General features: G+C 46.3%; 1 protein-coding gene across 4 annotated transcripts in view; it reads left to right on the top strand.

Annotated features, from left to right (window-relative positions):
• The first annotated feature begins 2,372 nt into the window (after window positions 1-2,372).
• The window catches only part of BLTP2 (bridge-like lipid transfer protein family member 2), a 28,563-nt gene continuing 19,857 nt past the window's right edge, over window positions 2,373-11,078 (top strand). For 2 of the 4 annotated variants that reach the window (XR_006411533.3, XM_026517711.4), the window contains exons 1-15: window positions 2,373-2,519; window positions 3,369-3,492; window positions 4,007-4,056; window positions 4,348-4,495; window positions 4,674-4,792; window positions 5,025-5,085; window positions 5,276-5,465; window positions 6,048-6,171; window positions 6,339-6,463; window positions 6,706-6,773; window positions 6,876-7,021; window positions 8,066-8,184; window positions 8,292-8,455; window positions 8,615-8,873; window positions 9,391-9,596. Coding sequence is in view for 3 of the 4 variants with exons in the window: in XM_026517711.4 (XP_026373496.2) it covers window positions 2,452-2,519; window positions 3,369-3,492; window positions 4,007-4,056; window positions 4,348-4,495; window positions 4,674-4,792; window positions 5,025-5,085; window positions 5,276-5,465; window positions 6,048-6,171; window positions 6,339-6,463; window positions 6,706-6,773; window positions 6,876-7,021; window positions 8,066-8,184; window positions 8,292-8,455; window positions 8,615-8,873; window positions 9,391-9,596 (1,971 nt within the window). In the remaining variant the exon portion in view is untranslated. The remainder of the gene's footprint in view (window positions 2,520-3,368; window positions 3,493-4,006; window positions 4,057-4,347; window positions 4,496-4,673; window positions 4,793-5,024; window positions 5,086-5,275; window positions 5,466-6,047; window positions 6,172-6,338; window positions 6,464-6,705; window positions 6,774-6,875; window positions 7,022-8,065; window positions 8,185-8,291; window positions 8,456-8,614; window positions 8,874-9,390; window positions 9,597-11,078) is intronic. The other 2 variants (XM_026517710.4, XM_044390837.3) reach the window with 2 other exon arrangements.

The following is an 11,078-nucleotide window of genomic DNA, read 5'->3' as shown; positions in this document are numbered from 1 at the left end:
CCAGTGTTGTCATTTATTAGGTGTGCTATTTCATAATCTGATTGATCCTGGAGTCTGACACGAGTCACTGCAATCACTCTAGAGATGCTGGTGGCCTTTGGTGTGGGCCCTTTTAAGAGCCTTACTTGCATCCAAACTTTTTCTGTTTTCACTTCCCTCCTAACACCTCACTTTTACTAGATTTTTAACTAATTATGGCTAAAGATTCTCAAGGAATTCAGCTTAATAGTGAAATTTTTACTCTGGATCTGTTACTGCAGTTGAGAAAAAAGAGTAAGGGTAGAAAGAGGAACCAATATTCACTGTCTGCTAAATACTAGATACTGTATTATAGCTCTTACCTCCTTTAATCTTCACAGATGTAGGGTAGGTATTACAGTATTACCAATGCAGAACATGAAGGTTGAGTAACTGCCTGAATTCTTATAGCTAGTAAATAAGGATAGGAATCCAGCTGTGTCTGGCTCACATTCTTTTTACTACACTACAATTATGTTCACTCTTGGATGATAACTGCTCTTTTTTGGATAAATGTAGGGACTCTGAAAAGGGGGTAGAAAACGTCTGTCCTCTGCTTACCTCGTTTCTTCCTTTCTGTCTGCTGGTCAATTCCAGAAAGTTTGATCCTAGGTCCTTTGAGCATGGTAGTGGTGAACAGAGGTGTCTGCCATCTGCTGGAATTTCATTGACTAGCAGGCCTTTTTATTTTCAGAAACAATGATTTTTTTTTTTTTTTTTTTTGGTCCATTGCTTTAGGGACTTAACGTTAAACATTGGGCATACTGGGTGTGTGCCAAACGTAGCCCGTGACATTAGGAGGCTTGGTTTCTTTCACAAGGACTCGTTTCAGTATGTTGAGACCATGAACTGGTTGATCTTCATCTCCATCCTCTCCCTGCTTTTCCCACTTCATTTGCATTGATCATTTGAGATCTCTCCAGAAAGAAGTAGACAAATGATAAAGTCAACATTTCAGCTTATTGAAATATCGGCAGTAGGCTGGAAACAGTCTGGGGAGAAAGAGGAAAGGAAGTTATAGGAATCAGCTAAATAAAGGGAACAGATTGGACAAGATGAGTATGAATAGGGAGGTGTGTTGCAAGCTACCCCAACGTGGCTTGTACAGAGTTTTCATTGAGTTGTTGGGCCTTCCCTGAAGGTTCACAGACAATACCTACCTTGCTAGGAGGCTGCAGATTACAGTGCTTGAGAGAGAAGTATGAATTTGAAACAAACGGTGGAGTCTTTAGGGAGATGTGAAATGACTGACAAGAGGACTAGATAAGGAAATCAGTTGGAGGGGTAAAAACTATGGGCAACCCAATGTGAAAATTGAAATGGTGATTTTTTGAAGGCGTGGAAAAGAATTTGCAAGTAAAATCTTGAAGGACATTTATGGAGATTAGGATGTAAGAGCAAAGGGATATGAAGTACTTATATCGAAATCCTCAGAATTTGTTTAGCTTGTATTGTAGGAGCGTCACCGTATTAAGAGTTGGAAGGGATCGTTGTCCAATTTCCTCATTTCGCAGAGAAGGAAACAGGCAAAATAAAGCTGATCCTGAATTATCTATTTCCTGCAATTATGTTTGCTTCCAAGATAGACTATTTGTTGTTGAGAGGCAAGAACAATTTTCTCTATTTCTGTCGTATCCCCTCAGCTCAGTGCCCAAATTGTGCTGTACACAGTAGAGACTGAAAACTTGTCCAACGAAGGGTCCAGAAAATTGAGTTTCTCATACAGTAGGTCAGTACATATTAATTGACTAGAACAATATTCAGACAGTAAAATGAATGAAAACCTCATTCCTCTGTGGATGGAATGAGGTGTGAATTTTAACTAATGTCTTTTAGTTCTTGGTTTCCTCAGTGATTTTCAGACAAGGCTCTTGAGTAAGATAGGACAGCTACTTCGTGTGACCTAGGGGAATAACTTCCGCAGTACCCTCAGTCCGGACCCTGAGTGGCCAAGCGGACTCTATAACCACCCTGGGAAAGTGCTTTGAAAGTGGAGCTCCGCCACGGAAATGAGACAGCCAAGTCTGTTGCCAGCGAGGCGAGGGCTCAGACTCGGGTCTCCGGCAAGCCCCAGGCTCCGCATTTCCGGGTGCGGAAGGGTGGGTCCAGGGGCGGGGCATGAGTGTCAGTCCGCGCGAGGTCCGCCCCCCGCCCCCACCACGGTCTCCTCTGGAGCCACGCCTGTACTTCGCGCAGGCAGCCAGTCGGCCCTGCCGGATCGCTGGCGCGGAGAGGAGTGGGGCAGGGAGACAGCTGGCTGGCTGGCGGGCTGTGGGGGGCGGGGTGCACGCGCGCCAACGCTTCCTTGTCCAGCGCCCTTCCTGCGCGTGCGGCTGGTCGGCCCGCGGCGGCGCAGAGCGGAGCCGGCGTGGGGGGGCCCCGGCAGGGCGGGGGCCGGGGCCGGAGCCGGGCCGGGCCGGGGCCGGGGCCGGAATGCCCCTGTTCTTCTCCGCGCTGTTGGCCTTGCTGTTGGTTGCCCTCAGCGCCCTCTTCTTAGGCCGGTGAGGGGATCCCAGCTACAGCGGGCGGGGGCTGGGGAAGGGAGACCGAGGAGGGGGCGCGCGCTGGAAAGGCGTGCGGGAGGGGAAGGGGGCTAAAGGGCAAGGTGCGCGGGCGGCGGTGGGGGAGGACCCAAGGGGGGCCGCGGAGGGGGCGCGCGGCGGGCTTGAGCGGGGGCGTCCGGCCCGAGCTGGCACCGAGAAACTGGGAGTAGGGGACACTGAGGGAGCCGGCGAGGCCTGAGGAGATGCCGAGGCCGGGAGCTCAATAGGTGTGTGTGTGACGAGGGGCCCGGCGTGGTGGCCTTCCTTTCCCCCTCCGTTCGCCCCTGAGTGTCCCTTTCACCGAGTGCAGAGGGCACCTGCAGCCTCGCCCTAGGAGCCGGAACAGGTCTGGCTGCCCAGGGGAGAGCGGCATTTGAGCCGGCCGGGTGTGACTCCACGGTGCCTTCTCGCTGACACCTGTCTGGAGGGCGGAGACAGAGACCCTGTGGGGGAGTGTGCGATGGCCCATCTGAACCGCTGCCTGTATTTCGACTCCCCCCTTCCGGCCTCTTCTTTCTTCATCTGGGGCTCCTAAGGATTGGAAGGATTGCTTTCTTTGTCCCCAACTTAGGAGCTGGACTGTAGTTGGTCTGATTTCAGTTGGGTGGAGGGAACACTCCAGGACTAGGGTCTTGATTTTTGTGGCAGAGTGTATGTGACAGAGTGTTGTTTTGGGAGACCAGAAAGTTGCCCAGAAGATCCAGTTTTAGGGCATGATATTTTTGCAAGGCCTTCTAGGACCAGGAAGGGGTGAGGAAAGCCAAAACTGGGAGAGGGTCCTATGAACTCACAGGGGTATTTCTGCAGGTGGTTTGTGGTCCGGTTGGCCACCAAGTGGTGTCAGCGGAAGCTGCAGGCGGAGCTAAAGATTGGCTCCTTTTTTTGGATCCAGAATGTCAGCCTTAAGTTTCAGCAGCACCAGCAAACAGTGGTGAGTCTTGGGGAACTCCCTGGGTATGTGTGTGGGGTGGACTCAGCTAAATTTTAACTTCTTATTTCTAAAATTCTGGGTGGTTTTCCTAGTTCGCCCAGCCTTGTCACTTCTTCACCAAGATGATTTTAGAGTTAGTTTGGGAACACTGGGATTGATGCAAGTTGTTGAGTTAAAAATGCTTATAAGGCACAGAGTGTTCAGGGTACAATAAGAAAGATACAGAACTAAGCACAGAAAAAAAGATAACAGGAAATGGAAGAGCTTACTGTTCTAATTTAAGAGGAGAAATAGTAACATATCCATAAAAGAGAAATACTGAGCAAGTTCAACCAATGTCATTGTGAGGAACAGGATATAGTGCTGAGGAGAGAAGTTGGTGGAAATGGAGTGGAGAATATTAAGTGGAAGGGCTATAGCACTTCCTTCTCTTCTTAGAATCTTTTCTGGCTGTCAAGCTGGTCATGGCTTACCTAGCAGCTAGTGTACAAAGCTCTTTTCCACACTGTTTTAGGAAATTGATAGCCTGTGGATTTCCAGCAAACTCTTTAGCCATGATCTGCCGTGAGTACCCTATATCCTCACTCTTTCCTTGGGAAATATTTTGGGATTGGGTTTTGCAGAATGACATTCTACAGAGGCCTCACAGCCCAAGGAGGGGGCGGGGGTTTTGCTGATATCCTGGTTAGCCTGGAAGCTACTATTTTGTGAGACAGATGTTGATAACTACTGTAAGACTGTTCTCCATGATTTGAGCTACATTTTTAGGGAGGATGGGAGAGTGAATGTAGAGGAGAGGAGGAGACTGCTAGGAAGGGCTGGACCTGATGGCAGTGAGGTCTCTCTTCTGGGCAGACGCTATGTGGCATTGTGCTTTGGAGAAGTGCGTATCAGAACGGACCTACAGAAGGTTTCTGGCCTGTTTGCCCCATTTTCCCAGAGCACTGGGGTGCATCAAAAGGAACTGTCCTTCAATCCATCCTTACTGAAGATATTCTGTCAGGTGAGATACTTTTCCCACTTTCCTGGACTGTAGTAGGGATGGCTGGCTGGAGAGTGGTGGGTAGATTTTTCTACTGTTTTGGGAATATAATGCTAGAAGATGCCTCTTATTCTTTCTCTACAGGAAAGGAAACGCTGTGCCTTGATATTAATGATTATTCTTTGCTGCTTCTTTCTAGCTCTTCTCCATTCATGTAGATTCTATAAACATCATGGTTCTCAAGGTGGCTACTTCTGAGTCTTTGTGGCACATTCAGATCAGAGAAAGCAGCTTTCTTTTGGATAGTGATGGGAAAAGGTAACCGCTGGGTAAAAGAAGGTCTGGTAGCCCCATTCTTGCCTTATGGTTGTTTCAGTGTGGGTGGATGTCAGGGTTTTATAAAGGTGTCAAGTTCTCATTCTGTAGCAATTTGAGGCGAGGCTAAGATTAGGCACTTCTGTTTGCCTTGTTCCTTTTAGCCAATAAAGCTTGACTCAAGTTAAATGGTGAGGAAAGGGGCTAAGTGCGCTTAATTTTTTTCCTTTCCCAGGCTGAAATGTGAGGTGAGCCTAAATCAGATCAACAGCAAAGTTCTAAAGAGTGGCCAGTTGGTGAGTATGCCATGGTCATTTAGATGCCCTGTTTCCTTCTGGGCATAAGATATGAAGGAGCTTACATTCTAGATTCTGTGTTCTTATGGGGGGGAGTTCTCTCAAGGTGGTGTTCTAGACCACTGCATTTTGACCCAAAACTCCCAGACTCCCTACATCTTAACACCTTAGATGCTTGTCCTCCCTGCAGGAGGACACCTGCCTAGCGGAGCTCTCACTGGCCCTAAAGTTGTGTCTAGAGGTGGGCATCAGCAGTTGGCAACTGAAGGCGATCACTGTGGATATGTGGACACTCCATGCTGAACTGCATGAGGGCCTTTTTCATAGTCAGCTGCTACGCCAGGGCCCAAGCCTGGCACCCAAACCTGTTCCTTGTTCAGGTAAAGCCCTGGACAGTAAGCTTCTTGGCTGCGCTGTTCTTTGATTATTCTGGAATTACATAAAAATAGTGGTCTCACTACTCATTAGGTGTGATTTGTTATTCAGCATGACCTTTGTTCCTGAGGATAGCTAAAGGAAATAGGGCATTTACTCGTGGTGAGTGAAAGAACTAATATTTAGTGGTAATTATCGTGAGTTAGACTTGTAGTACGAGTTTTATCTATTGTCTCTCACTAAATTCTCAGCATTTCACAAATGAGGAAGCAAGCCAAGAAGAGCAGATAGATGACTTGACTGAGGTCATAGGTCTAGTCAGTAGTAAAAATGGGGTGTGAATTATTTTGCCCTAAAGTCCATATTCTTTGCATTATATCAACCTGTTACCCATATTGTTTTTTAAACTCCGGGGAAGGAAGTATAGTGGGTGCCTGGATCTCTGGGATATTTGCCTTGTGGCCTAGGATTGGGCATTTGGTTAGCCTACTTAAATGGGAAGATTTGGCCAAAGAGGACAGGGCATTTTGGGAGATTTGAGTATGTTAAGGATTGATGGTTCTTGTGTTACTCATTCATGTTTTCAGAGGTGACAGAGAACTTGGCTGAGCCAAATCTGCCTGGCCTGTACCTCCTTCAGCAGCTGCCAGATCAGGTCAAGGTGAAAATGGAGATCACAAGTGTGGTGCTATCCATGAATAGTCAGAAGAGGTGAGAGCTCTCTTGATACAGAAGTGTGGAGAGTGATGGTTGGAGCTATATGCTGGGGTCTCTGTGATCAGCCTAGTAGCTGCACTGCGCTGAGCTTGTCTGTGGGGAGAAAGGGAGGAGGAATGACATTCCGTGTATTTCTGAGCCAGAGTCTGTCTCTGGTCCAGGCACCTGAATTGGACGCTGAAGCTGCTGCATTTCCTGTACCACCGTGATGAGGATCAGCTGCCTCTTCGAAGCTTCACAGCAAACTCTGATATGGCACAGATGAGCACTGAACTCCTACTGAAAGGTTCCTGGGTGGGGACGTCGGTACCAAGAAGACCAGACCCTTTCTTTCCCCCATACCCTGTTTGGCCTTCTTAATATCAGTGTAGCTGGGGATGGGGAGGAGGGAATATATGGAGAGTAAAGAGCCCCAACTCATGAGTTTTGGTGACAGCCTATTCATCTGCTTGCCTGTCTCTGACCCTCTCCTAGTTTTACCTTTTGTCTTCCCAGTGTTCTTCTCTGATCTGCTCTTTGTCCTCACAGATGGGTTGTTGCTGTCCCAGAGCCGCCAGCGCATTGTCTGTCTCAACTCCCTCAAGGCTAGTGTGCAGGTGTGATGACTGTGATACCAAGGGTCATTCCTTTCTCTGCTCTCTCCCTGTATCATAGCACTGAGATAAAACCCAACCCAACAGTTCTGATGTTATTTCCAGGTGACCACCATTGACCTCTCAGCCTCCCTGGTTTTGAATACTTGTATTATTCATTACCGGCACCAGGAATTCTCTCACTGGCTGCACATGCTAGCACTGGAGACCCAGGAGTCTAGTTCATCTGTTTTTAAGCAAAGAAAGAAAAGGTCAGTGTAATCTTTTTTAACTGCCATCTTTTCAGGTGGATTCTCAGATTCTTTTGATCTAAAGTGGCATATTGTGTTAAATATGTATTTGATTAGTTCAGTAGCAATTCTATGTTATTTATTTTTGTTTTTATTTTTTGAGAGAGAGCAAGCATGGGAGGGGTGGGGGAGAGGCAGGAGGAGGGGGAGAGAGAGAATCCCAAGCAGGGGCTTAATCCCACCACCCTGAGATCATGACCTGAGCTGAAATCAAAAGTCGGACGCTTAACTGACTGAGCCACCCAGGCGCCCCAATAGTGCTTCTATTTTATATATCTTCCCCATTAAACTAGATTCTTTGACAGTAGGATGAAGTCTCTTTTGTTTTTATGTCTTCAGTGCCCAGCACAGTGCCTTGTTATACAAAACAAACAGTTGTTGCACTGAGTGTAAATGATCCACAATCTTGTCTGCCTTAGATTATAAGGTGATACGTCCTGTCAACAATGTCATCTCTCTCTGCATTGTGTTGCATAGAGAACTTAAGGTTAATGGCTTGGAAGCAGGGACGCCTGGGTGGCTTAGTTGTTAAGTGTCTGCCTTCAGCTCAAGTCATGATCCCAGGGTCCTGGGATTGAGTCCCACATCGGGCTCCATGCTCAGCAGGGAGCCTGCTTCTCCCTCTGCCTGCCACTCCCCCTGCTTGTACTTTCTCTTTCTCTGACAAATAAATAAATAAAATCTTTAAAAAAATGGCTTGGAAGCAATGCTCCTTGGTTGTATTAGGTTGAATCATGTGATATACTGATGTTCATATTTGACATTCATATTTGATTTATGAAATTGCAATCTCATATGGTTCAACGTAATAACCTTTCTTACATTCCTGCAGTTTACTATTGGGAATAGCAAACTTATGAATTTGGTCTTTTATTTTCTAGTTGCATTCCATCCTAAGAATCACAACAAAACTCACCCTGACTTTTGAGAGCTTCAGGTATCTGTTCCATAACAGGAAGCTGCAATTCTTTCCTTATCAAACAATGATGTCTTATCCCTATGCAGAACCTTTCCCCAAATCCTGGCTCCCATCATCTTTAGCACCTCCATCTCCAATGTCAACGTTTCTGTTCAGCTTGGTGATACACCACCCTTTGCCTTGGGATTCAATTCCATTTCTCTAGGTAAGACTCTGGGATGGAAAAGGAACAAGAATCTGTCCATTCGTGAAGCTAGGCCCAGTTAATGGCAACAGTGGCTCCATAGAACTCTCTCCTACCTTTTTGTTCAGATTACCAGCACCTGAGGCCACAAAGTATCCATCAGCGGGGCGTCCTAAGTGTGGACCATCTCTGCTGGCGGGTGGGCAGTGACTCCCACATTCAGCGGGCACCCCACCCACCCAATATGCATGTTTGGGGTGAGGCACTTGTCCTGGACTCTTTCACGCTACAGGTAGGTGGGTACTTTGGTGAACAGGGGCCCATACAGTTTCCTTTTTCTGCCATGCTTTAGAGGACGGAGTACCTTTTTGGTAGAAGATGATGCATCAGGGTATTGCAGAACTGTGTGTTCTGCATGCTCCTAATGGGGCTCTCTCTTCTTCTTTCCTAGGGTAGCTATAACCAGCCTTTGGGCCTGTCTAGCACCCAGTCAGATACTCTCTTTCTTGATTGTACCATCCGTGGACTGCAGGTAGAAGCGTCAGATACCTGTGCCCAATGTCTCTCTCGCATTTTATCCTTGATGGACACACAATCTGGGAAGTCAGCTGTCTCTAGAGAAACTTCATTTGGGGAATCCGTGTCATTACTGTGGAAGGTGGACTTGAAGGTGGAGGACATGAACTTGTTCACCCTTTCTGCCCTGGTTGGTAAGTGGGACAGGGAGTCTATACCTAAGTGGGTAGTTTGTAACCTAAGCAGATTATGCTGGTTCATTTGGCTCCTTCTCATTTAATGAAGCTGATTATTTGGGCTTTTTTTTAATTAAAGGCATGAAATGCTGGAAGATCTTACATAACTCTTGGGTTTCTTGATATTTCTTAAAGTCCAATAGGAGATATTAAGTATTAGGCAAAATTTATTTTTAAAAAAAGCCTTGATAGTTGATTGAGATGTGTGTAGTTTTTTTTCTCTTATGTGTTTAGTTCTAGAGAGTAACTGATATATCTCTGGGCACTTTGTAGGAGTTAGGGAGCTTCTTTGTCTTTGCCAAATTTAGGTAGGGTAGGATAGGAAGGGAAAAATTTCTCTGAAACATGAGGAATGAACTTAGGGAGGTATAGGGAATAAAACTAGAGTGAAGGGAATGAGTAAGAAAGGAGAGTGAAGGCTGAAGTTGCCATGTGAGAGCTGAGAACCGATGCTAACGTGATTTCTGGATGTTAGGGGCTTCAGAGGTCCGACTGGACACACTGACTGTCCTGGGAAGTGCTGAAACCTCCACTGTGGGTGTCCAGGGACTTGTGCTTGCCCTGGTGAAGTCAGTCACAGAGAAGATGCAACCCTGCTGTAAGGCTCCTGACATCCCCACTCCCGTGCTCAGCCTCTCCATGCTCTCCATCACCTATCATAGCAGCATCCGCTCTCTGGAGGTAATGCTTCTGTGGGGAGGTGGAGTCCGGTTGGTTTTTCTCTAGGCCGAAGAGCATTTCCCAGTCTTTTGAGTGTGTCGTGAAACCCATCTGAGAGAAATATGACACCTTGTGTTATTCTTTTTGTCCTGGCTTGTTCTGCATATTTTTAACTCTTTATTATCAAATGTAAAGTATACACAGAACTAGAGAGAATATATGAACTTGTATGTATCCATACCCAGCTTCAGTAATTACCACTTACGACCAACCTCTTTCAGCTCTGTACCCACCAATTGCCCTGCCGCCTGCTCCCGGATTATTTTGAAGCAGACATAAACCAGGACAGATAATTTCAACTGTAAATATTTCAGTGCATATCTCTGAAAAATATGGGACTTTTTTTTAAAGATCATGATCTGGTGTTATTTTGCTGAAGCACTCAGCTCATTAAAAGGCTGGAAGGGAGAGATGCCGGGCTGGCTCAGTTGGTGGAGTGTGGAACTCTTGATCTTGGGGTTGTAATTTCGAGCCCCACATTGGGTGTAGAGATTATTTAAAAATAAAGTCTTTAAAAAAATAAATAAAAGGTTGGAAGGGATATGAAGATGGAGGCACTGGCAAGTTTTAAGAGGCTTTCCAAGATCTTTCTCCTCAGGGTATCAGGTGGATATGGAACCCTCTTAGGAGGGGAGTGGGATGTCTTTCTAATTGTCAGACTTCAGCTTCCTTGGGAAACTGAGGAGTTGCCTTTTCAGAGGCTGGAACTCAAAGGCATTTTTCTGTTCTGGAATTTAAATTTTTTCTGCTTAACTTTCGGAATTGACTTTGTTTTTCAAGGTTACAAGGACTCCCTTCTTTGAGGCATACTTTCATATAAGTCAGTTGCTGTATTGTGTGGTCAGTCCTTTTTATACTCTTTAAGAATTAAGTCAAGGGGCGCCTGGGTGGCTCCGCTGGTTGAGCGTCCGACTCTTGGTTTCCGCTCAGGTTGTGATCGTATGGTTGTGGGATTGAGCCCCACATCAGGTTCTGCGCTCAGTGTCGTCTTCTTGAGGTACTTTCTCCCTCTCTCTCTGCCTCTCCCCACTCGCACACTCTCTCCCCCTCAACCCATAAAATGAATAAATAAAATATTTAAAAAGAAATTAAGTCAAGATGCAATCATTGCATAAAACATTTTCTTTTCTTGGGTCGCCTGGGTGGCTCAGTCGTTAAGTGTCTGCCTTCGGCTCAGGGCGTGATCCCAGAGTTCTGGGATCGAGCCCCACGTCGGGCTCTTCCGCTGGGAGCCTGCTTCTTCCTCTCCCACTCCCCCTGCTTGTGTTCCCTCTCTCGCTGGCTGTCTCTCTCAAATAAATAAATAAAATCTTTAAAAAAAAAAATCTAAAAATTTAAAATCCTTGTTTAAAAAAAATTTTTTTTTTTTTAAAGATTTTATTTATTTATTCGACAGAGATAGAGACAGCCAGCGAGAGAGGGAACACAAGCAGGGGGAGTGGG

The sequence above is a fragment of the Ursus arctos genome, unplaced genomic scaffold, assembly GCF_023065955.2.
Source record: "Ursus arctos isolate Adak ecotype North America unplaced genomic scaffold, UrsArc2.0 scaffold_24, whole genome shotgun sequence".
Classification (NCBI taxonomy): Eukaryota; Metazoa; Chordata; class Mammalia; order Carnivora; family Ursidae; genus Ursus; species Ursus arctos.
Note: the sequence above shows the minus strand (reverse complement) of the source record. Positions and strands in the feature narration are given on the sequence as shown.